General features: G+C 42.5%; 2 protein-coding genes across 6 annotated transcripts in view; one reads left to right on the top strand and one right to left on the bottom strand.

The window, feature by feature from the left end:
• The window catches only part of LOC146425525 (ceramide transfer protein-like), a 323504-nt gene that overhangs the window by 106609 nt on the left and 189967 nt on the right, over positions 1-26928 (bottom strand). For all 5 annotated transcript variants that reach the window (XM_085041600.1, XM_085041599.1, XM_085041598.1 and 2 more), the window contains exons 4-6: positions 7013-7120; positions 6069-6207; positions 3844-3927 (exon numbers count right to left, since the gene is read on the bottom strand). In XM_085041600.1, the coding sequence (XP_084897726.1) occupies positions 3844-3927; positions 6069-6207; positions 7013-7120 (331 nt within the window). The remainder of the gene's footprint in view (positions 1-3843; positions 3928-6068; positions 6208-7012; positions 7121-26928) is intronic.
• LOC146425526 (uncharacterized) lies at positions 18023-22959 on the top strand. Its single transcript, XM_085041478.1, has 2 exons — positions 18023-18271; positions 21473-22959. Exons 1-2 carry the CDS (start codon positions 18023-18025, stop codon positions 22898-22900), a joined length of 1677 nt encoding a protein of 558 aa, XP_084897604.1. The 3' UTR covers positions 22901-22959.

Raw genomic sequence — 26928 nt, forward strand, 5'->3', positions numbered from 1 at the left:
TGTTTCCCTGTCCCTCTGCATTTCCCACCAAGTGCACCCAGGTCCTTGAGCAAAAACAATCCCATGGATGGGTTTGCCTTTGCTTGAAACAGGACTAATCCAAGCTGTCTTCCCTAACACATTCCTCATATGCACCATGGGAACTTTATCCCCTTCTACAGTATGTAGAAGTTCTGATTGGGCAGAGTCAGCTTGATTGGTGGAGCCTCTAGTGTTAACTAACTAGGTGGCCTTCACCAAATGTAGATCCCAATGTTTGAAGGTCCCACTGCCCATTGCTTTCAATGTGGTTATTAACAGTCCATTATATCATTTGATCTTTCCAGAGGTTGGTGTGCGATAAGGAATATGATACACCCACTCAATACCGTGCTCTCTAGCCCAGGTATCTATGAGGCTATTTTTGAAATGAGTCCCGTTGTCTGACTCAAATCTTTCTGGGGTGCCATGTGGCCACAGGACTTGGTTTTCAAGGCCCAAGATGGTGTTCTGGGCAGTGGTATGAGGCATGGAGTATGTCTCCAGCCATCCCGTGGTTGTTTCCACCACTGTAAGCACGTAGCGCTTGCCTTGGCAGGTTTGCGGGAGCGTGATGTAATTGATCTGCCAGGCCTCCCCATAGTTATATTTCAGCCATCGTCCCCCATATCAGAGAGGCTTTACCCACTTGGCCTGTTTGATTGCAGCACATGTTCACACTCATGAATAATCTGGGAGATAGTGTCCATGTTAAGTCCACCCCTCAGTCATGAGCCCATCTGTATGTTGCATGTCTTCCTTAATGACTTGAGGCATTGTGGGCCCATCAAGCCAGAAATAATTCACTCATGTTTCCAGTCCAGATCTACCTATGACACTTTAATCTCGGCAGCTTGATCTACCTGTCCATTGTTGTGATGCTCTTCAGTATCCCAATGCTTGGGTATGTGTGCATCTACAATGATGGACTTTTAGAGCCAACTTCTCTACCTGGGTAGCGATGTCTTGTCACACTTTGGCAGCCCAGATGTGTTTACTTCTTTGTTGCCAATTGGTCTTTTTCCATTGCTCCAGCTACCTCCACAGAGCATTTGCTACCATCCACAAGTCAGTGTAGAGGTAGAGCATTGGCCATTTCTCTCACTCAGCAATATCTAAAGTCAGCTGGACAGCTTTCAACTCGGCAACCTGACTTGATCCACCTTGTCCCTTGGTAGCTTCTGCCACTCACTGCATAGGACTCGATACAGCAGCTTTCCATTTTCAATTTGTCCCTACAATATGGCAGGAACTGTCAGTAAAGAAAGCATGTCACTTTTCATTTTCTGGTACCTGATTATATGGTGGGGCCTCCTCAGCATGTCACCTGCTCCTCTTCCTCTTCTGATAATAGTCTGAAATTTTCTCCTTCAGGCCAATTTATGATGATATCCAAGATCCCTGGGCGATTGGAGTTTCCTATTCAAGCTCGCTGTGTGAACAGCACAACCCATTTACCCCACATAGCATCAGTGGCATGATGTGTGGAAGGGACTTTCCCTTTGAACATCCAGACCAGCACCGGTAATTGTGGTGTCAGGAGGAGCTGTGCTTCGGTGCCAATAACTTCCAAAGCAGCTCGAACCCCTTCATAAGCTGCCAGGATCTCTTTCTTAATTGGGGTGTAGCAGGCCTTGGATCCTTTGTATCCCCGACTCCAGAACCCCAGGGGCCATCTTCAAGTGTCCCCAGGTATTTTCTGCCAGAAGCTCAAGCAAGGACCATTCTCCCTGGCTGCAGTATAGAGCATGTTTTTTACATCCTGTCCTGTCCTGACTGGCCCAAGGGCTACTGGATGAACAATCTCCTGTTTAATTTGTTCAAAAGCTTGTTCTTGTTCAGGGCCCTACTTGAAATGGATTTTCTTCTGTGTCACAAGATAGAGAAGGCTTACAATCTGACTGTAGTCTGGAATATGCATCCTCCAAAAACCCACAGTGCCTAGGAAAGCCTGTTTCCTTCTTGCTGGTTGTTAGGGACATAGCTGCTATTCTGTTAGCCACATCTGTTGGAATCTGATGATGTCTATATTGCCATTTTACTCCTCAAAACTGAATTTCCTGGGCAAGTCCCTTAAACTTACTTTGTTTTATGGCAAAAATGTCTTTCAGGAGGATTTAGATTATCTTCTCCCCTTTCTCAAAAACATCCTCTGCTGTGTTCCCCCACACAATGATGTCATCAATGTACTGCAGGTGTTCAGGAGCATAACCCTTTTTTCAGTGCAGCCTGGATCTGTCCACAGCAATTAGTGAGGCTGCTTTTCCACCCCTGGGGCAGTCAGTTCCAGGTGTATTGGACACCCCTCCAGGTGAAATCAAACTGTGGCCTGCACTGTGCTGCTAAAGGAATGGAGAAAAACGCATTAGCAATGGCAGCAGTGGCATCACTTTGCTGCCTTGGACTCCAGCTCATACTGAAGTTCCAGCATGTCCAGCACATTGCTGACCCCTCCCTGGCACTCCGGTTCATGAATCTTCTCATGGATGGGGGTCACAGAGTCACGGTTGGTGCAGTATTGTCAACGGTGCACTGTTGTGGTAGCAATCGGTACCTGTTGTTCCTCGACCCTCAGCAGTCCCACAGCAGATGGGTCCTTTGAGAGACCAGGCAAGGTATTCAACTATCTAATTTCCTCTGTCTCCACAGCAGCTATCCCAAAAGCCCAACTATGCCCTTTTGGGTCCTTGAAATACCCCCTCCTGCGCACTACAATTAATCCTTAGCAGAGCAAGCACTTTACATAATTGAAAAAAAATTGACTCATATTTTTAGTTCTCTGGAAGTATACTGTAACTCCTTCCAATTCCTTTCCTCTTAACAGTTTTGGCAACATTCTAGAAAGAAAACTTAGATACAGCAAGGAAACATACAACACATGGGGAACTAGAGCCAGATAAAAGAAAACAGAAGACAGAAAAGGTTTATTTTGCACATATACTTTTCAGATTCTTGAAGAAAGTGTCTACGATTTTTAAAATGCTTTTGGTAAGTACTTCTTTTGGAGATTCCATCAGATTTGCAACTGCACTGCTTCAAAGATTTGTGAACCAAAGTCTAACAAATACTGAATTGTCAACCATTATAGAATGTCAATACGGAAATAATTTCAGCCAGGAAACAAGAGAAAATATAAGAAGAATGCAAATAGATTTTTTAAATGCATACACAACTTCTGGCAGGCCAGATGTATCAGATTTCTAAAAAAGCAAGGCTTGTGTGAGGAATTCACATTTATTGAATGGATGCAGTGAGTACAATGACTATAACCAGATCATTTACAATAAAAATAAAAATCAGAATACTGTTCAGCATAACATTGAAAAATACAGTTTTAAAAAGTGCTAAAATTAGGATGAGTGAGATCCAGTAACAATGTTGACTTAATCATTACATAGACATAGAAGTTAGAAAAACCATAATGAGGCACACCTAACTGGAAAAGCATTGTGCTTCACCACACTCCTAAAGCAGATAATACTTGCAGGTAAAACTGTAATCACCTGTTACAAATATCAGTTCCCAGTATACAAATGATGCAGCTGTTTCAACAGATTTTTGTAGTGGAAATGGTTTTGGACACAGAATAGGAAATTCCAGCTTGACACTCTTGCATTAATATTTGTGTGAATTAAGAATAACTCAGATTATAATTCCTTAACTGCTTTTCATTATTATCTTAACAGGAATAAGTATGTCCTGTCACATACATTCAAATAACTATTCTTGTCATTTTATGCTTAGAAAAGAACATAAATACCCATCTTGTCTCAGGCTTATCATACCATTCATACTAATTTTCAGTGAAAAAGGTGACACACTTACATTTTTCCTTACTGCTGTTACTGTTATGTAAAAAATCCCCATCAGAACGCATCACAGGGAAATCATCTTCATCATCTTCTACCACTAAATGTGAGAAAGCATGTGTTATGGGAGTGAGAAAGCTTTCCCAAGTCTTTAGTGTGCAAAAAAGAATTAAGAACATTTTTATGGCTAAGCAGCATTTAAGATTTTTTTCCTACAACAGTCATGACACACACCCTCCCTTCTTTATTTTTTCACTATCAACATTACTTTCAGAAACCATCAGGAGACTAACATTTGGTAAATGTTGAAATTTAGCACTTGATTTGATGGTAAGAAGAACATTATCTTGGTGTTACAATGGAATAAGCAAGGAGCCACAATTCAGCAACTATCTACTCTTTTACACTAGAAAGTTCTCAAAGAAGTGGAATGGTACTTATCTATTGTTTTCTCACTATCAAAAGTTTCAGGCTGCCAGAACAAACATGGGAATGAATATTAATGCCTCAGAAGAGTGCATGAATACAAGAAGCTGTGCTCTGGGAAGAACAATTCAGAGATATGTAAACATCCACACCTGAGTCTATTAGGACTTCCAGTGGGCACTCAGTGCTCTAGCTACAGCCAATACATCTCAGGAGCATTCATTATGGCAGAAGCTTTGCCTTTTTAAGAGAATGTATTGTTCTTGTCAAAACTAATAACCTGTTGTTTTTCAAAATAAAGAGACTGGTTTTGGCTGGGATAGAGTTCATTTTCTTCTCAGTAGCTGATACAGAGCTGTGTTTTGGATTCAGTATGAGAATAATGTTGATGACACACTGATGTTTTGGTTGTTGCTAAGTAGTACTTACCCAAGGCAAGGACTTTTCCGTGTCATGCTCTGCCAGTGAGGAGCTGCACAAAAGGCTGGGAGGAAGCATGGGCAGGACAGGTGACCCAAACTGGCCAAAGGTATATTCCACACCATAGAATGTCATGCCCAGTATATAAACTGGGGGGAGTTACCTAGCAGAAGGGGCTGATCACAGCTTGGGAACGGGCTGGGCATTGGTCAGCGGGTAGTGAGTAATTGTATTGCGCATTATTTGTCTTTCTTGGGTTATATCTCCCTCTCTCCCTCTCCTTCGTATTACAATTATTGTTATTATCTTTTAATTTGTTTCAAATAAACTGTTCTTATCTCAACTCATGAGTTCCATTTACTTTTCTTTCCTGATTTTCCTCTCCATCCCACTGGGGGCAAAGGGGAAGTGAGCAAGCAGATGCATGCTTGGTTGTCAGCTGGGGTTAAACCATGACAGAGACACAGCAGTAAAAAAACGTGAATTCATCTTATGGAGTAAACAATTATTGTTATATAATATCAAATGCTTAAAAGATCATTTATACAATTGACAGCTAGAGGTATGTAAGAATAGACTCCGCGGGGTTTAGTTATGGGGATAAAATAGGGACAAGAGATCTCTAAAGATGAGTTTTAGAATGTGAGGGTTTATTGCGAAAGAGCATGGGCATGAGAGGCCTGCTGGGCTGCAAGACGCAGCCCAAAGCAGGCCAGAGAAAAGAGAGAGAGAAAGAGAGAGCAGAAAGAAGAGAGCAAAAGAGAGTGATTTGCTGTTTACAATGCAATAAATCATCTTCTCTGTTGAATATTCTAATTTCCTTTAACCAATCTAAGACAAGCTACAAACTCTATAGCATTTACATACAACCTATAAGAATCATCACATTACCATACAGGGTCATGTTTCAAACCTTAAAAAACTGCCTTTTTTGGGATTTCTACCAGGCAGGTAGGGTCTGCTCTGACCTTTGGACCTGCCTGGGCAGAGGGCATTGTTCTATCAAGAAGGGGGATTACCTTCTGTGGCCATACCATTGTTTTTTAGTTACTCTACAACTCGAACCTTGTCTGCATTTCAACCTCGCTCATATTTTCCATATTCTCAGCATCTTTTGCAAGGTAATCATATCTATAAGGCTTTCCTATTTCATCTTCCCCAACAGAGGTATATTTAAGTTAAGCAGATTTTTATGGGAATCCAACTTCTGAAGTGAAAATAGTTAACACAGTATATGCAGAAATATCTATGATTGATCCCATTACTAAAGACTAAATTAAGACTAATACATACTCCATTTATATGGTATCAAATACTATAGTAACTATTTAAAGGGCTATTGCTGAGTAAAAAGTTAAATTCTATGGAGATAAGAGTTCTTAATTACAGCTTTACCTTTATCCCTCTGGAGTTCATCTTTGGAAACTGCACCTGCACAGGCATCAAAGTATTTCTGTAACATATCAACTTGTCTACACAAGATGTCTCTAAAGGTTTCCATTTCTGCAAGCTTCTCACATAAACTATGGCCCTTCTGAAAATACAAGCAAAAAAAGGCTCAAATGCTTCTACAGGCTCAGCAATAGTTCAATGCCAAAAAAAAAAAAAAGTATTTTTGCAATTATGAAGAACAAATTCTTTAAGCACAACAAAGAAACTTCAGATATCAGCAGCTATGAAATACAGTTAATGTTAGAACAACATAAGAAACTGTATAAAAGTGTTTCTTACTCATTTTGTCCACTGGTTTCAATTTTTCATCTTGACTTCATCTGCTACTTTAGAGCATTCAAGAAAAGCTTATTAAAAACACAATCTTACATACTATGAGGTTTACACCTATTTGCCTGAAAACATTCTGTTCTAGTTTAAGATCTTTGTTCTAGCCTTTACTCCCCCCTTTCTTGTGCTGCTTCTCTTCTGCCCCAACCGATTTCAAATGTTAAATATTTATACACATGAAACAAAAAAGCTGTCATTTATCAATCAGTATTAATCAAATTTGTTAAGTCACAGAATCAGCATTTCCTTTCATTTAGAAGCCCTGATATTCTCAGAAGTATGCTAAGAAAGACTAATAAATCCTCCCACAGGTTTGATTTCCTTGCCATTTGAAAATGACACCATAGTTTAAGAGGGATAACTGCATAGAGGCATGAAAAAGTTTCCTGTATGATCTGTTCATCATCACATGCTGAATTACTAACATTTATAATAAACCAAAGATTTGTTTGAGGTTTTTTCCTATAATTGTGTGAAAAAGTCTTCACATACCTTATTTATTTTCCAGTTTTGTGTGTTATTTAAACACCAATACTAAGAAAATGTTATTCACTAACCTTGAATGAAGAGGTGGATGTTGCAGAGTATCCACTTGCTCCAGAAACAAGAGACACCATGGAGCCATGGCGTCGTAAACTTGACTCTGATGCATAGCCAGATTCAGTCTAAAAACCAAACCATACACAAAAGTAGAGTGTTGAGGTTTTTAATAAAAAATGAACTAGTGAAAGCAAGTTTAATATCTCCTCTAGACTAGCCAATTTGTTTTTTGTCAGGAAGCAGAAAGGGCTCAATAACTTGGATTGTGTCTGCAAGTTTAAGATGTTGATGTAGCAACTGTAAAATTACTATGAATTTTTTTTTTTGGTTATCATGATGATTTGGAAAAAATAGTTCCCTGTAATTTATTGTGTACCCTCAAAAAACCCCAAAAAACTAATTAAATAATGCAAAAACAAAAAAACCAACTATTGATTAAAATAGCATGAAAAAGATAAAAAAAATATTAAGCTTGACAAATGTCCTCACAAGTAAAACAGAAGAAGATAGTGAGAAACTGTAAGAAGAATATTTTCCTAAAGGTTAACATAAAATGGTCCACACATGGCAAAGGAGAAGAAAAATCCTGAAAGAGAATGTAAGACAGTGTTGAAAAATCTCATTCCCTGACTACTGTACCAGTCTTTATAGTATTAATTTGTATTAATTTTCTTCATCCCAGGAGGACCCTGAGAACTACTGACCTGTCAGCCTCACCTCTGTGCCTGGGAAGATAGTGGAAGAGATCCTCCTGGAAGCTATTCTAAGGCACATGGAGGACAAGGAGGTGATTCGGGACAGCCAGCATGGCTTCACCAAGGGCAATTCCTGCCTGACCAACCTAGTGGCCTTCTATGATGGAGTGACTACATCAGTGGACAAGGGAAGGGCTGAAGTTGTCATCTATCTGGACTTCTGTAAAGCCTTTGACATGGTCTCCAACAACATCCTTCTCTCCAAATTGTAGAGACAAGGATTTGATGGGTAGACTGCTCAGTGAATAAGGAATTGTTTGGATGGTCACATCCAGAGGGTAGTGGTCAATGGCTCAGAGTCCTGATGGACATCAGTGACTAGTGGTGCCCCTCAGGGGTCTGTATTGGGACCAGTGTTATTTAATATCTTCATTAATGACATAGATGAAGGGATCGAGTGCACCCTCAGCAACTTTGCAGAGGACACCAAGCTGAGTGGTGTGGTTGACACACCTGAAGGATGAGATGTTATCCAGAGGCACCTGGACAAGCTCAAAAAGTGGACCCATGGGAATCTCATGAGACTTAACAAGGCCAAGTGCAAGGTGCTGCACCTGGGCTGCTTGGCTGCACTCAGCAACCTCTGGTATCAATACAGGCCGGGGGATGAACAGATGGAGAACAGCCCTGCCAAGGACTTGGGAGATACCAGTGAATGAGAGGCTGGACATACCCCAGTCATGTGCAGTTGCAGCCTAGAAAGCCAATTGTATCCTGGGCTGCATCAAAATCAGCGTGACCAGAAAGTTGAGGGTGGTGATTCTGCCCCTCTACTCCACTCTGGTGAGACCCCACCTGGAATACTGCATCCGGCTCTGGGGTCCCAGCACAAGAAAGACATTGACCTGTTGGAGCAAGTCTGGAGGAGGGCCATGAAGATGATTAGAGGGATGGAACACCCCTCCTATTAAGAAAGGCTGAGAGAGTTTGGGTTATTCAGCCTGGAGAAGAGAAGGCTCCAGGGTGAGTTTACTGTGGCCTTTCAGTACCTGAAAGGGATCTACAAGAAGGCTGGAGAGGGACTTTTTACAATGGTATGTAGTGATAGAACAAGGGGGAATGGCTTTAAACTGAAAGAGGGCAGATTTAGATTAGATAACAGGGAGAAATTCTTTACTGTGAGAGTGGTAAGGCACTGGAACAGATTTCCCAGAGAAGTTGTGGCTGTCCCATTCCTGGAAGTGTTCAAGGCCAGGTTGGATGGGGCTCTGAGCAACTTGGTCTAGTAAAAGGTATCCCTGCCCATGGCGGGGGGGAATGGGGGGTTGGAATTAGATGATCTTTAAGGTCCCTTCCAACACAAACCATTCTATAATTCTTAAGATATATAGTTAACATTGTATACTGCATAGTCATGGTTAAGTCAAAATGACTAAGGGACCCCAGCTCATTGCAAGAAGGACAGACCCCACACTGAAGAATAAAGGATACCCCCAGACTATCAAGATAATGCCAGCATCCTAGCCCCTCTAACACCTCTGTGAAAACCTCCCATTATCTGGCATCATAGACAAGTAACTGTAGCAAGACCCACCCCAGGCACATCTCAATCATGAAAAAAATCAGATGGACAATGATGTCATAGAATTATAGTTGCTTTGCAAAACAGTAATATGTGTGTTTTAATTAATGATTGGTCAAATGATGTTGTATCTGAACACTTGAAAGGTAAAAGAACCATGTGTGAAATCACATTTGATGTACCCAAATTTGAATGGGATACCTCATGACCATGAATAAAAAATTACTTGTAATTTTACACTATACATCCTCACCTTTCTGTCAACATGTGCCAGTTGCAAAATTTCTGTGACAAAAGAAACAGATAGTTCAGAGCAATATCTGAAATACTGTTAATAGATTTGATCAAGTAAACAGAGAATACTGTAAAGGATCTTTGACAGAATAAGAAATGCTGCAGCAGCAGAGCAATTCAGACAGGGCAGGGAGAAGGGGAGACAGAACATATATGGAACAAGCAAGAAGCAACAATGGAATTCTAGCTGTTGGACTTTAGTAGAAAATTTGAAAACGGCATAGGCTTTGGGAAGATGAGAAAATGCTGATAAATTAAGATGCAAATGAACTTACAAAGTATTAAAAGAAAGGAGGAAGGACACAAAGTTGGAGTTAGTTAAAACAGGATAATTTATACAATATTGCAAGTATGCAGGACAAAACATGTATATTTGGGTTACAAAGGAGCAGTGGCAAAGAAACACAGTTTTGGAAAAATTAAAGTATGACTTAAAGAAAAATATGAGTTCCAGAATTGTTAACATAATTCCTGAATGAACGTGACTGAATGAGATTACCCAACAAAAACAAATAAAAAAGAGTCGTCAATTTCTATCTGGCCCATTTAAAGAATGAGGTATAAGAAAACAAAGAACTGAGGAAACAGAAGAAAGAGGAATAAGTATCAGAGGTAGAAGCAAAGTGGAAAAATGAAAATTATCAAAAAATGCAAGTAGAGTTAGAAAAGGGTATTCCAAGTCTTGGTGGAAAATGGCTAAGTAATCATCAACTTAAAAGAAAAAAGAGAGAGAGAGAGAGAGCAGAAAGGAGTGAAAAAGAAAAAAAGGACATTCATAAGTTCAAAAGATTTAATAAGGCATGTCTTAAGTTAATTGCTTCATTTAGCAAAAAAAATTGTAATTTATCTGAAATAGCAGAAATAAAAGTTTTTTTAATGACAGCTTATGGTGAAACAATATAAGGAAAGATGCATTTAGAAATTTCTGCTATAAATAATGAATTTAAAGCTATTTTATCCAGAGCAAGAGTGCTAGAAATATAGTTACATAAGTGTAGTGACAGAAATGCTAAAAGGTCAATTTTTACAAATAATACTACTATTTGTTTTAAAGCATAGCTTTAAAATATCTATTGGAATAAGCTTTTTATTAAAACATTCACATTGGATACACAGGGCTCTTCTAGAATATTAGTTCAAGTATTAAGTAGTATATCTAACTTTGGCAACATATTTCATATACTGGACCACATTTTGAATTGCATTGCACTTGTGTTACCGTACAGAGATTATACCTTAATTCACTGGATTTGTAATTTAAGTAAAACAAAACAAATAATGAAGTTTTGATTAGGTTTTTTGCAAATACTCAAGTAAGGGCTTTTGGTTCTGAGAAAGAAGTGATCAAATAGAAAACACAAATCTATTTGCACTTGTTTCTTTGAGCATTTGCCCCCTTCCACCAGCACGGCGCCTGTCCAGGGCTGAAGGCTGAGCTCTAATTCAAATTCAAATTATAGCTGACAGCTTCTCAGAGAGGAGTGAATGTAGGTAACTGTAGCAATGCAATTTTCAGATCTCCATGTGCTTCCATTGTTCCCCTGCTCGGTATACTATTGGTTCATTTTAAAACATGCACTGTGCTGTACCTGAAAACCTATTGGTGTGTACCCCTTTGCCAATCTTCCCTTCCTCCTCCTGGGACTGGCTCTTAGAGAGCCAGCCCCTGCCCCCTTCCTTTCCCCTTAAAAGCCAGCGCCTGGGTCTGAGAGAGGTCTCCTCTCTGAGCTGGCAGCCCCTACCCTGTCCCTGCCTTTCCTCCCCCCTTCTCCTCCCCTGCAACCCCTCTCCCCGTTACCCCAAATAAACCTCCCTGTCAGAACAGAGATGGAGTCCAGGTTCGTTCCTTTGTCTTACTTAATTTTCTGCTTGAATTTCTGTGGTTGAAAGACTCGCGCCATGCTGCAGGACCCCGGGGGCTGCCCGCCCCAGATCCGGTGGGATTACATGGACCAGGGACCCAGTCCGGGGGGGGAGCCGGCCCGTGCAGCCCTCCCGGACCCTGCAGTAACAGGTAACAGCTCTGGCCTGATGGCTTATCAGCTAAGATGTACAAGCATGCATTTGAAACCAGCACAGAAACTGCTGAATCATCCCATGAAGGACCTTTACCCTGAATGGGTCTTTGGGGGTCTCCAAAGACCACCAGGACATACAGAGCATGCATGGTGCACATGCTAATGATATTAATGACTTCTGAGAAATTATTTGTATAACCACTCCTATCCTGGGGAATGTAATGAATATTCATGACTTTTACCTATAACACTATGTCTTTGGGGGTACTGAGGTATGAGTGTTTGGTGGAAAGAATTCCTCCACACCCAGTGCATCGAATAAAGCAAATACCCACTTCTCTGACTTGGTCTCTGAAGTGTCTCTGGGCTCGATTGGGGCGAATCAGTTCTTTATATGGACTTTAAGACTTTCAAAGGCTTGACAAGTGAAAACAGAGGAGGTAAGGGAATAAAAGGATTTTTAAAAGAAAAAATTAAGAGTTTTAGGCATACAATACTATAATTTAATTCAGAAGTCTTTAATGAGCATAATCCTCAAGAGAGCATTTTGTAAGAGTTTCAACATCTCAAAGCATCATAAACACTTTTGTTTAGATTTCTTCTAAACGCAAATCTAAACCAAACTTCACAGTTTTCCTGGTAACTTCAATGTTTACTTAATCATACACTACAAATATTACAATGACTTGGAATGTGCTTTTACTACAGTCAGTTTGACAGTAGGAACTCATTCTGTTTTCTGTTTAACTGGACATGACTTTGTTGGAGGTTAGGATTTTTCCTTTTGTTTTCCTTCTCTCATGGAATTTTGTCCCATTTGTTGCTAAGTAAAAATAACGACTGGTACTTAAGAGAGACAAAAGAAGTGGCCAAGGTTTGGGGGAAGGGTGTGGCTGGCTACTCTCTTAGCTGAGGGGCTTTCTCTTGGGAAGGGCAGAGATACCGAGATTTTGGCTGAGGGGTGAGGGTGATTTAGGGTAAAATAGAAATTATTAATTTAAAAGAACTAGAAGCTGGATAATAATAATAAATTTTGAACTGATTTAGAAGGCCAGAGATTGGATAATGATTTACTAAGATTTTCCTGCTGAAGACAATTTATTATTCGCTTAATGTTTTTGTGCCTACCTAGTATCAGGGAAGATAGAGAGAAGAGAGCCAAATAATTGAGAAAAACTACTGAGTGTAACCGAGCATCCTGCCCTTGGACCCCGAACTGGTACAAATTGGTTCTCAGGCTTGGACTTGGACCAAGAACCAAGGGAGCATGTGCAAGGGAACAGGGTGAAGAGTCCATTGTGAGGAAGACTACCAATATCGCCCTCATTAATCATTTGGGACCCTTGTCCACAATTAATCCATGACACTGCGCTTGCGCGAGCATATTTAAATGAACTTTGAACTCATTATAATACGAAGTGGGGATAGGTAATGAATATGTATAGGGGCTTTGTCCAACTTTATGCATATGTAACCTGTAACCTAATATAAACCAAGTGAAGTGCTGCTGACGGTGTGCATGCTTTTGGAGGGGCTACCCCCCCTGCACCCCAGGTGGAATAAACACATACCTACTTCATAACTATCTGAGTTGTGGAGTCAATTCTGTGCTTCAAGGGGCTGGGCTTAGTTCCTAGCTCTCTCTCAGCATTGGAGGAGGACGGTCAAGCTGTTGCTTACTGTGGGGAGAATCCCCTGCCACTGTGGAGCCCAGCCCTGTACTGCTTCTTCCTTATTGTGGGTGAGCCTTTGCTTGTAAGAGCAGCTGTTGAACTGGGATCTTATTAACACCCAATCTGACTGGAAAGGACCCTCACAATCTATTCAGGTGCCTCAGGGAAAAATCTGGGACCCTGACCCACTCCCCCTTCCTGGATGGGTTCATCTCCCCGGCTGCGTGCGGCAGCTGCTATGGAGAAGCCTGGCTGCTGCTGCCCAGCCTCGCTGTTTTCTGCTGCTGCCTTGGGCTTTTTCACTACACTCTAACCCAGCACCCCATGTCCACCTGACTCCCGTGGCTCCTGCTAAGGCTGCGGAGCTTTCTGTTACATTTTTTTTGCCACCTTGGGGGTGTGCCTGCCTCTGCTGTCCCAGCTGCCACTCCGAGGTTCCTGCTATAGCCTGTTCCACCATCCAGCCAGCCCATTACCACGTGAGGGAGATCTGACTGAACTTGCGCCACAGCGCCCCCTGCAGCCGTGAGGGAATAATTGCACCTGCCCTGCCTGGCTGGGAGCCTGACAGCGCCCCTGCTGGCTGTGACTGTAACTGCACCAAAGGGGAGGGTGCTTGACAGCCAAGAGAAGGCTTTTACTGGGTTTTTGGTTTTGTTTGTTGTTGCTACTGTTGTTGTTGTTTGTTTGCTTTGTTATACATACTAGTAAAGAACTGTTATTCCTTTTCCCATATCTTTGCCTGAAAGTCCCTTAATTTAAAAAGTTATAATAATTTGGAGGGAAGGAGGTCATATTTTCCATTCCAAGGGAGGTTCTTGCCTTCCTTGGCAGATACCTGTCTTTCAAACCAAGACAGACTTAATGAAGAGATCAGTTTTTAAGTGTAGCCAAAATATCCATTACATTGAGGTCAAAGCATTTTAACTAAGGACAGCAAATGTTTTATAATTTTCTCCTTTAAGTGAGAAAGGCATATCTATGCAAAACTTGAATTTAAACTTAAGAAGTGAAATTTCTGAATGTCCCTATTTGAAGATTTAATCAGTCGCATCTTTATAGTACTACTCTAGTACTTACAAGAACAGATGTAATCTTAGAAGGAAATCTCATTACTTATATTCTGCATTTGAATTAAATTCTTTTTTGCTGATATTACCCTAATAGTCAATGCTCAGTTAATTTACTTCACAAAATAAAAGCTAAGGGGTGAAAGACCAAAACCACCTTCTTTCCATATCAATATGTAAGACTGATATTTTTAAAGGTACCGTTTCAGCAGTATGTTTATTTGACTGCCATTTATGCTTGTGATTAACAGTTCCACTAAACAGTTTATTCATGCTTTTGAACTGCATACAAGACAGCTGTATACAGCTATCAGCTTGAAATCCCTACCCATAAAAAGGTGTTACAGAATCAGAATCCCAGAATAATTAAGGTTGAAAAAGACCTCGGAGATCATCGACTCCAACCTTTGACTGATCACCACCTTGTGAACTAGACCATGCCATTAAGTGCCACATCCAGTCGTTTCTTGAACCTCCAGGGATGCTGACTCCATGACCTCCCTGGGCAGTCCATTCCAATGTTTAACAATACCTTCTGTGAAGAAATTCCTTCTGATGTCCAGTCTGAAACCCCCATGTGCAAATTAAAGCTCTGTCCTCTTGTCCTGTCACAAGCTGCCTGGGAGAAGAGGCCGACCCCCACCTGGCTACAACCTCCTTTCAGGTAGTTGTAGAGAGTGATAAGGTCTACCCTGAGCCTCCTTTTCTCTAGGCTAAACAACCCCAGCTCCTGTAAGAGGTAAAGCCCCTGTAAGCATTAACGTTAGAAGTTAGCAAATAAGTAAGCAAATATTAGCCATAGCCTTAAGAAACAGAACATCCTCCAGAAAGAAATGAGGAGCAGGAGCAGCCGAAAACAGGAACAAAGGTGGTTAGAATTGGGGGAGAAACCGCTGACACAGCAAGAGAGAGACGGCGTGTGGCTAGCACAGTTTTTCCCATGAGAGGTTTTCTTGTGTTTTGTAAATAAAGATAAAGTTTGGATGTTTTGGAACAGTGTCCCAGAACTTGGGCAGTGCAGGCCTGGCCAATCAGGCCTGGGGGAAGGCTTCTGACTGACCAATCTGGGTGACTTTTGAGAACTCTATAAATGTGATGAAATCAAAACAATAAAGGTCATTCCTTCTTGCCACTGAGAACCGATGCATTCATTACTCTGCTAGCTGCTCAACAGCGACAACGGCGCATGCTCCTCAAGAAAAGATGAAAAGTGCACTCTGAGGAAGACCGCCAGCCTTCACATTAACAACCCCCGAGGAAGACGTTGAACCTTCCTCAGAATGACCACCAGAGGGAACTACAGCTGCGTGAGATTGTGCTACCTAATTCCAGGGATTTATTAGCTTAGACACTCCTTTATATTAGAATAGGCCTTCCCCTTTATGAATATGTATGTAATCACAGCATAAGAATGAGGAAGCGACTTAACCTGGTGTGCATGTTAGGAGGAGTGATCCCCCATGCACCCGACGCTGAATAAACAGATACCTGCTGTTGGAAAACGCAGTTTTCCAGCAAAACTCATGCTAACTGAGCAAGCCTGAGCAAGGCTTCAGCATGGTCAGGCCTCAGTAAAATTCCAACAAGCTACAGTGGTTTGTTTGCCTGAGAATGTTCTGTGGGAAGAATGTCATGAGAAAGATTAGGGAGTCAGGAGTGTTATGAGAAAAGAATAAGGGAGTTAACAGGAGGATCCCTGAATGTGTGAGAGCAGACTGCAGGTGTGTGTATCTATAATTAGAAACATCTGTAACAGTATATAAGTTTCTCGTTTGGTGAAATAAAATGGAGCTTACTTTATATCTCATATTGAGACTGCCGTGAGTTCCCTCTCGTCGTTTCTCATTAAATGGTGACCCTGACGACTACGGACCCTGACAGCGGAGTTTTACGACCCTGCTTCTGAGAGCGGCGGGAATGGAGAGGCGCCGGTCGTGCAGCGACGGTGTGTCAAAATCTTCGCCCGAATTGGGGGAGATTCCAGTGACACAGGCCGAATAGGACCTGCCTACCGTGGGGCTACACTTCCGTGAACTGCACAACTCTGGCAACTGCGAGCTTCAATAGAGTGCTTAGACGGTGTTGACCAGGACCCCGAAAACCAGCTGGATCAAATGGAATCAGAGGTAGCCCAAGACTTATTATTACGCTTTTTAGAAAAGCGCGGAGTAAGCAAAGATGCTTTAAAATACTTAGCCGCTTTAGTTGCTGCAGGGAAAGATAAAGGGTTGTTTGCTGACCCTGATTTATTGTTTGATGAGGTCGAATGGCGAAAGGTTGAACATATCTTGTTTGATGGATTGCTAGAGGGTGATAAAACATACAATAAATTAGCGAGACTGTGGAAAGAAGTCATTAATTGCTTACAACGGTTTCAAGCAGAAAAGAAAATAGCTGCCGTAGCTACTGACAAGTTGGGATCAGATGCCGGGGGGGGACCCCTTTGAATTGGGAAAAGGAGTGGGAGAAATTGAGCATCCTGCTCCGGGCATGCTTGCTGTGGGCGCAGATCCACCCAGTTTGCCCCCGCCGGGAAAGTGCAAAGTGTTAGGAGCGCAGGAATCTTTAACGAAACACTGTACTACATCTGATTTAAACCCTGTTAGTACACCGGGCTCTGAAGGGTGGCCCAGCGCACCTCCCCCGCCTGCTGAAATTTGTGTTCCTGTCAGACAGGCTCTTCAGAGCGATTCTCGATTATTAGGCAAGCGCAGATTTAATTGGAAAGGCGTTGCAGAAAAAGCTGTACAAGAAGGTAACATACAAATTGCAGAAACACTAACATTGCTAAGTCGAGCTGAGCAAGCATTTCCTGTAGTTTTTGAACCGCTAGAAGGGGGTGGGCAGCAAGCGACCCATGTTGCTACCGATTGGAAGCTGCTCACGCAGCTGCGTAGCACAGCTACTGAATCGGGTCTGCATGGTGAACCAACAAGAGTAATGTTGAATTATATTTGGGGAAATTATATACTGTGCCCAGAAGACATCAAAAATATTATTAAAATGATTATGACCCAGTCACAACAGCTGCTGTGGCAGGCTCACTGGCAAGAGCTGTGCCATCAGTCAGCAAGTCAGCCACGGGGGGAAAATGACCCCTTACAAGGGGTCATTCCAGAACAATTAATGGGCCAAGGCCGGTGGGCTACAATTATTGAACAATTGCAATTGGGTCCAGACATTTTAATAGAATCCATGAGAACTGCACGAGATGCTATTTTCAGAGTGCACACTACCCCCCCCACACCATCCTACATGTCTATTAAACAAGGAAGAGATGAGTCTTTTGCTAGCTTTGTTGATAAAGTCTCAGCTGCAATGCTGAATGCTGGGGTAGAACCATGGATGTCAGGAGCATTATTGCGCCAGTGTGTGACAGAAAATTGTAACCAGCAAACGAAAAGTATTCTTATCACACTGCCCATAAATGCTACCCTGGAAATGATGTTAGAACGTATGAGTCGTGTACCAGTAGGCACCCAGGCATTTGTAGCAGAGTTAGTGACAGCTATGGGAGATAAGCTAGGAGAGAAATTAGCCCAAGCACAGTCTCAAGCCTTTGCTGCTTTAGGGCCACTGCGACCCCTTAGCTTGCCTGCAGGAGGGGAAAAATTAGGGAAAGGTATGAAGTGCTACCGTTGTGGGCTTGAAGGACACACAAAGAAGCAATGTAAAGATCCAGTTTGGTGTAAGAAATGCAACAACGATACCCACGCCACGCTAGCTTGTCGGCGATCGGGAAACGCGAAGAAGAGCGCGTCCAGCCGCCGCGCCCTGACACAAATAGCAGCTCCAGCCCTCACCCCCGCGACTATCCCACCACCTCATCCTTCATACACAGCGACATCTCCGCCGATGAGCTCGCCCGCCGTCAATCCCTTCGATCAGCAAACATCCTCCGACCTGCCACCAAAGGAAGCCTCGGCCTGGACCTGGCAACAGCAGTAGGTGTAACAATCATCGATTTGCGCCCTGTAAAAGTTCCCACTAGGATTCAAGGCCCGCTCTGCATTAACAACGAGCCTGTGGGTGCGCTTCTAGTGGGTCGTTAATCTGCTAGCATAAAAGGACTGTTCGTATTACCAGGAATAATTGATGCTGATTTTACAGGTGAAATTCACATCATGGTGCAAACTATGTTTCCCCCCATTTATATTCCTAAAAATACAAGACTAGCTCAACTCGTCCCACTCCCGCAAATGGTCGCACAGATGCAACAACACGAGGCACTCGTGGATCGCGGAGCCGGTGGATTTGGCTCTACAGGAGAACTTGCAATGTTAACAGTCCCATTAACAGAACGACCAGTTGTGGAAACTACTTGGACTCGGGGAGATATCTCCCAAACATTGCCAGCATTACTTGATACAGGTGCAGATATTACGATAATGTCTACCGCCTGTTGGCCAACTGAATGGCCGCATCACCATACTTTGAGTGGAATTGAAGGCGTTGGGGGTTCAGTTTCAGTACAGCGGAGCTCTGACCCAATTCAAGTAGCCATTGAGGGCAGAGTGGCGACAGTCCATGTAACTATTATGCCCTTACCAAAAAAGGTGAATGCCTTAATTGGCCGGGATGTATTAGACCAACTGGGACTTGTGTTAACCAATCAGCATTTTCCCCAGCGGTCGCTGTCAGATGGACTTTCCCGATCCAGCTCACATGGACAACAGACAAGCCTGTATGGATAGGGCAGTGGCCGCTAAAAGGGGAAAGTCTAGTACAAGCACAGCTGTTGGTGCAAGAACAATTGCAACAAGGACACCTGCGACCTTCCACGAGCCCTTGGAACACACCCATTTTTGTCATCAAGAAAAAATCTGGCAAGTATAGACTGTTACATGACCTGCGAGCAGTTAATGCACAAATGCAGGCAATGGGGGCCCTCCAGCCTGGATTGCCAAACCCTGCCATGCTTCCTGAGGGATGACACCTGTTAATTATCGACTTAAAAGACTGCTTTTTTACAATTCCGCTGCATCCAGTGGACACTGCACGATTTGCTTTTACCCTACCAACAATTAACAGAGAAGCCCCTTTCCTGAGATTTGAATGGACTGTTCTGCCACAGGGAATGAAAAATAGCCCCACCCTGTGCCAACTGTTTGTAGCCAATGCGTTACAACCCATTCGTACAGCATGGCCTGGAACAGTGATTTACCACTATATGGATGACATTTTATTTGCCCAGGCCTCAGCTTTTACTAGCGAACAAGAAAATATGCTTCAACAACAATTAGGCAGACATGGACTAACCATTGCCCCTGAAAAGATCCAGCGTTCTCCTGTTTGGAAATACTTAGGATGGCAAATAACACAAGGGCATGTGAGACCACAAAAATTACGGCTTAACACACATGTGAGGACGTTACATGACGCGCAGTGCCTCCTAGGCGATATTCAATGGTTACGTCCAGTTATTGGCATTTCAAACGATGACATTGATGCCTTGCGACCACTGCTACAAGGCACCGACCCAGCACGGACAGTACATCCAACCCCGCTGCAACAGCAGATTATTCAGAAAATCAGCACACAAATTGCACAACGCTGGGTTGATCGTTGCGACCCGGACATTCCAGTAGACCTTACAATTTTAAGCGGCGAAAAACAAATCCTTGGTGCACTTACGCAGTGCAAAAATAAAAAGAGGGAGAATAAGGTGAAAATATTGGAATGGCTGTTCACTAGCATCCAGCCCAAAACTACAATTCAACAAAAGGTTGAAAACATAGCAGAATTGATCCAGAAGGGTCGCACCAGGATTTTACAGTTAACAAGCCAAGAGCCGGAAACCATTTACCTGCCGATGAAGCGACAAAACCTCGAGTGGTATCTTCAGAATTCACAAGCGCTGCAAATCAGCCTGCTGTCTCAAGCAGTGAAAATTAGGGTGGAGCCACTGCGATCTACCACCCTGCGTTGGGTGAGTAACCAAGATTGGATTACAATACCAAAAAGGAGTGAGCGCCCATTGCAAAACGCAGTGACAGTTTTTACAGATGCAGGACGGAAATCTCGACGCGCAGCAGCAACTTGGATGCAAGACGGCAAATGGCATCATCACATATTAGCCGCGAAAGAAGAAGATTCACTGCAAACCCTGGAACTGGCAGCAGTCGTTTGGGCCTTTGTGAACTGGCACTCTACGGAGTTAAATGTAATTTCTGACTCCATGTATGTCACTGGCATAGTACAGCGTATCGAAGATGCCCGGCTCAAAGATTGCCAAAATAAACAACTGTTCGAATTATTGAGACAGCTGCAGGCTGCAATTTATCAGCGAGAATGCGCCTATGCTGTCATTCACATACGAAGCCACAAATGGTCAAAAGGCCTTGGGGAAGGCAATGAGAGAGCGGATCGTTTAGTTTCAGTAGTGGTGCCACTGAGCGAATTTGTTAAGGCCAGAGAAGCTCATAACACTTTTCATCAAAATGCCAAGGGACTCTTCCACCAATTTAAGATTACTATGGAAGAAGCAAAAGGCATTGTCAGAGCTTGTCCAAGTTGTAGCCATCATGGACCAGGCCTAGGAATTGGAGTAAATCCACGAGGGTTAGGCCCTTGTGAACTTTGGCAGATGGATGTTACCCATGTCCCACAGTTTGGTCGATTAAAGTATGTGCATGTTACAATTGACACATACAGCAGATTTCTGTGGGCCACGGCTCAAGCAGGAGAAAAGGCCACCCACGTCATACGGCATTTGACAAGCTGTTTTGCAGTTATGGGAGTGCCGCAGCAGATCAAGACCGACAATGGGCCCGCATATATCGGCGAAAAAATGCGACAATTCTGTCAACAGTGGGGGGTCAAGCATGTAACAGGCATTCCCCATTCACCAACGGGACAAGCCATTGTTGAGCGAGCAAATCAGACTCTAAAACGATACTTAGACAAATTCAATGATGTTCGTGATGTTAGTGAAAGGCTAGCTAAAACATTGTTTGTGTTAAACTATTTGTGTATTTTTTCAGACCAGGATTCTCCTCCTGCGCAGGTGCATGGCCAAACTCTGGCTTCAGAGCATAAGGAACCCATGATGGTCATGTATCGCGACCCGTGCTCAGGCCTGTGGCGAGGCCCGGCAGAAGTGAAATATATAGGGCGCGGTTACATGTGTGTGCTTACATCCACAGGTACACAGTGGGTCCCTGCGAAGTGGACCAAAGCTGTTCCTCGTGCTGCTAGCGATCAAGGCTCTAATATCGGGCTCAGCCACGACCCTCTTAACGAAGGTTGAAGAAAGACAGAACCTGTGGGTGACTTGGGCCAGTGCAACGCATAACCCAGAATTTTGCCTCAGTTTGCAATCAGCTACTGCACCATTTAAAACATGTTTAGTCGGTGTGCCTTTGTTCAGTTTTGAGGCGTTTAGCAATTATAGCACCTATCTTAAATGTTCTATAGCGAAAAGCACCTCTTGGTGTGCTGCAAACCTAATCAATCAGTTAAATACTACCTTGCCTTGGGACCCAGAGGAGTTGCATCTCTTGGGGTCCATGAAAATTGGTAATACCTCCAGCAATTGGACCCAAACATGCATTTGGTTTGGAAATAGACAACAAAACCTAACCCTAAGTTATTCTAACAAAGGCTGGACAAATGTCAGCCCGATAAATATAGCAGATTATTCATACAATGTTAAAGGCGGCTATTGCGGAAGTAACAACACTGCTAATCAAAGTTTGGGTGCTTTGGGAGCTGAAATAAAGAAATCACCAATTACGATTTGGAACAACGGAACGCCAAAAGCGTTACCCCCATCTGTATTCTTAATATGTGGAGATAGAGCATGGCAAGGAGTCCCTCATAACATCTTTGGAGGGCCATGTTATTTAGGAGAACTAACTCTTTTAGCACCCAACCAGCGCATGTGGCTTAGCGTAGTCGCCGAGCCAAAACGCCAACAGCGCTCTCTGTCTCACCAACTAAATTCACGGTGCAAAGATGATGTTGAATTATGGTCAGTAACAGCTAAAGTATTCACCTCCCTGTTTACCCCCGGAATAGCTGCTGCAAGAGCCCTCAGGCAAATTGAAAAACTTGCATGTTGGACAGTTAAACAAGCAAATGTTACTACTAATATCCTTTCCCAATTGCTGCTTGACCAAAAGAGTTTGCGACATGCCGTGCTTCAAAATCGAGCTGCTATTGATTTCTTATTATTAGCTCAAGGCCATGGTTGTAAAGACTTTGAGGGGATGTGCTGCTTTAATTTGTCAGATCATAGCAATTCCATCCATAAACAATTAGAGTGGTTGAAAAAGCACACCTCCACAATTACAGTTGATGTCAATCCCTTAGACAAATGGTTGTCATCCCTGTTTGGAGGTCTGTCACCATGGTTGATACCCTTGCTTAAAGAAGGTCTACGTTGGTTAATGATTCTTATATTAATAGTTATTGTAGTGAAAATTACTTATAAGTGTGTTGTTAAACAAATTAATCAAACAACTGATGGAATCTTGCTCGCCCAAAAGAGAAAAGGGGGAATTGTTACACAATGGCTTAAAGATCACAGACATGACTTATTAGAAGGATTGTGCGAGCAAGATCACTGTTAGGCTAAGTAGCACTTAGACCATGTACAGGCCGCAGCAGCTCGCTTCCCTTGGGAACGCTTCGTGAGAAAATATCAAAAATGCAGCTGTGTGAAGAATGTACGGGAGGAAACTTGTGATTAACAGAGAATGAAGGAAAACACCTTGTAGATGTGGGAATAGAGTGTAAAAGAAATGTAAGTTGTAAAGTTATATTGAACAGTCTAAACTAACTGTTAAGTACCTTTAGTTAAATATAGATTCTGTTAAAGTTAAGTAATAGTGAATTTAAATTCTATTAAGTTCTATTAGAGTTACAATTCTGTGAAATAATATTAAGTGATGTAAATGTTAAATTCTGTTAAGTTTTAAATTTTGTTAGAGTTAAGTTGTTAAAGTGATATCGATTTTAAATTCCATTATAGTTAAGTCCTATTTGTGGGTTTAAGATAAGATTTATTAAGATTAAGTTTTATTCATTTTCGGTGATATTAACTTTAAGTTGTAAATTTGTTAGTTTATATTATTGCACAAAAAGCTTTGCAGCTTTATATTTCTTAGTTAAAGTCAAATAATAATATCTACTATTTTCAAATATTTCATCTCACTTTATATAGTTGACTACAAAAACAGTAACATGATAAAACACTCTTCTTATTAATATTAGTCAAAGTTTGATGTTTTAAGAAATCCCTTTTACTTAGCACCTAAGCTCTGGCCAAGCTTTGGTCCTAATTAATTGGGAAACATGCCATGAGTCCCAAGAGTTTATAAAAGCTAAACCTTCTTCCAGGTAAACTTAGGATCCTTGTCCGGAAAAGGTTCTCTAAGCTTTACCTGTGAAGTGAATGTTTTCAGTAATGATAATTCCTAGACCATGGCAACATATGTAAATAATTAGTGAAATTTCCTTAGGTAAATTTATAACAATTCTAATAATAAGAATTACTTATAGCAAAGCAAATTAATCTGATAACAGACAACGTCTGTTCTCACAAGCGAAACGGGGGAACTGTTGAAAAACGCAGTTTTCCAGCAAAACTCATGCTAACTGAGCAAGCCTGAGCAAGGCTTCAGCATGGTCAGGCCTCAGTAAAATTCCAACAAGCTACAGTGGTTTGTTTGCCTGAGAATGTTCTGTGGGAAGAATGTCATGAGAAAGATTAGGGAGTCAGGAGTGTTATGAGAAAAGAATAAGGGAGTTAACAGGAGGATCCCTGAATGTGTGAGAGCAGACTGCAGGTGTGTGTATCTATAATTAGAAACATCTGTAACAGTATATAAGTTTCTCGTTTGGTGAAATAAAATGGAGCTTACTTTATATCTCATATTGAGACTGCCGTGAGTTCCCTCTCGTCGTTTCTCATTAACCTGCTTCAAAGAGAAAAAGTCTCTGGAGTTGCTACACTGCAATTTGAGTGATTCACTCCCTCAGCTCCTCATAGGACCTACCCTCTAGACACTTCACCAGCTTTGTTGCCCTTCTCTGACATTGCTCCAGCACCTCAATGTCTTTCTTGTAGTGAGGGGCCCAAAACTGTACACGGGATTTGAGATGGCCTCACCAGTGCTGAGTACAGGGCAACAAGCTGTTCACACTATTGCTGATACAAGTATCAGGAAAATTAATCCACAAACACCATGTCCAAAAAGGAGACAGAGGAGTCCTGTACTTTTATTCATGAATAAAGGGAGAGGTCATGGGCATTTCCCATAGGGTCTCTCAAATTGCTGGAGGACGCAGCCTCCTTTTTATCCTAATTTCCTGGTCGCATTTCCCTCTCTCTTTCCCCATTAGCAGACATACTTGAGAGGTACAGACTTCCCAGATCATCTAATACAGACCCCCTTCTAATATACATTCCCCTTCTTGTTTTCCTTGTGTCTCTGTTCTTTTGGTGAAATCCAGGAATTTAACAGTCTTGGGTAAGTCAATTAGTGGAATTCCTATGGAATTCCTTCCCATTGTTTCTTCTATCTCTCACTATCGGACTTTATCTACCAGCAGACTCATAGTTTGTTTTTAAAGACACTCCCTTCTCATTCCTTTCACAGGCCAGGATGGCATTGGCTTTCTTGGCCACCTGGGCACATGCTGGCTCATATACAGATGGATCATGACCAGCAGCCCCAGATCCTTTTCTGAAAAGCAGCTGTCCAGCCACTCTTCCTCCAGCCTGCAACACTGCATGGGGTAATTGTGACCTGAATGCAGGACCAAGCACTTTGCCTTGTTGAACCTCATACAATTGGCGTCAACCCATCAATCCAGCCTGGCCAGATCCCTCTGCAGAGCCTTCCTACCCTCCAACAGATCAACACTCCCACCCAGCACTCCCCAAGTGCCTCCCCAAGGAGGCAGCAGACTTCCCTGAGAGATGGGTCCGATCAGCATATGGGTGCTCGGTCCCCCTCAGAAGGGAATCCACTGCTACAATTACCCTTATTTCTTTTTTAACACCCAAAGTTGTAATTCATCTGGTTGACTGACTTGTTCTGGGTAATCCCTCAGATAGACTTTGCTGGAGACTGAAATGTTATAATTTATGGCTTAAACATCTTCATGAAGGACTTTTGCCCATCATAGCAAAACTGTACAAAAGCTGCAGAGAAAACAATCAAGACCCTGAATGGGGCCCTGAACTACACTCCTCACTGCCCATTGGTGAAGATAAGATAAAATGACTCAACTCAGGTCTGAAAAGAATACATTCACAGAGGGATCAAGCTTAGCACCGTTGGGGTGGAGACCATAGCCCCAGGGCTATCAGTTGCAAGTCTGGCGCAGACCCTCACACTAAAGGCTGGGGGGAAGAGAGGTTTTGGGTGGGTAGAAAAAGCCTCTGGTACTAGGCAGTGAACACCCATCCTCCGCTGTGCAGGGGAGCCCAGCTGAACCCCAGCCCCTTCACCCTGGGAAAAGCTCATCCACGTGAAGGGGGTGTCATGGCCCATCAAAGGCCCCACCACAAGGGGTCCCCAGACCCTGCACCAGAGCACTACAACATGATGCAATAGATCCACAGTGTTGCAAGGGACAGTGTCAAACCCAGCCCCCTTAGCAGAGGCACGTGGGTGTTTCCACCTGGCCCAAAAGTATATTAATCCACTGGATTCTATACTTTTTGATGGCAGCAGAAACAGGGGACCCTCACCACCCAGAAGACAAGATGGAGGGGAGCAACAAGACATCATTGGGACCCTTGGATGGGTGATATGTTTCTATCTAACCCTTGTCACTCTCTCCCTGTTCCCCCACCCCCCTGTAACATCGCGACGAGAGGGAACTCACAGCAGTCTCAATATGAGATATAGAGTAAGCTCCATTTTATTTCACCAAACGAGAAACTTATATACTGTTACAGAAGTTACTAATTATAGCTACACACACACCTGCAGTCTGTTCTCACACATTCAGGGATCTTCCCAGTGACTCCCTTTTTCTTTCTCATAACACTTCTGACTCCCTATTCTTTCCCATGACATTCTTCCCACAGAACATTCTCAGGTAAACAAGCCACTGTAGCTTGTTAGGATTTTACTGAGGCCTGAGTATGCTGAGGCCCTGCTTAGATGTATTCAGTTAGCATAAGTTTTGCTGGAAAACTGCGTTTTCCAACAGTTCCCCCGTTTCGTTTCTGAGAACAGACGTTGTCTGTTGTTAGATTAATTTGCTTCGCTATAAGTAATTCTTATTATTAGAATTGTTTTAAATTTACTTAAGAAAATTTCACTAGTTATTTAGATATGTTGCCATGGTCTAGGAACTGTCGTTGCTGAAAACATTCACTTCACAGGTAAACCTTGGAGAACCTTTTCCGGACAAGGACTCCAAGTTTACTTGGAAGAAGGTTTAGCTTTTATAAACTCAATTTGGCAAGTCAAAATTATTTGATCACATTTTGATGCAGAACACTTGGGACTCATGGCATGTTTCCCAGCTAGTTAGAACCAAAGCTTGGCCAGAGCTTAGGTGCTAAGTAGAAGGGTTTTCTTAGAACATCTTATAAACAAGCTTTGATTAATATCAATAAGGAGAGTGTCTTAACATG

The sequence above is a fragment of the Lichenostomus cassidix genome, chromosome W, assembly GCF_008360975.1.
Source record: "Lichenostomus cassidix isolate B80296 chromosome W, HeHo_3.0, whole genome shotgun sequence".
NCBI lineage: Eukaryota > Metazoa > Chordata > Aves > Passeriformes > Meliphagidae > Lichenostomus > Lichenostomus cassidix.

Bases quoted from the DNA above. Each gene is read 5' to 3' on its own strand.
- LOC146425526 (XM_085041478.1), top strand. From the start codon at position 18,023: ATGCAACAACGATACCCACGCCACGCTAGCTTGTCGGCGATCGGGAAA. The intron at 18,272-21,472 runs GTAGGTGTAACA...TTACATCCACAG, and splicing joins GCCTGGACCTGGCAACAGCA to GTACACAGTGGGTCCCTGCG.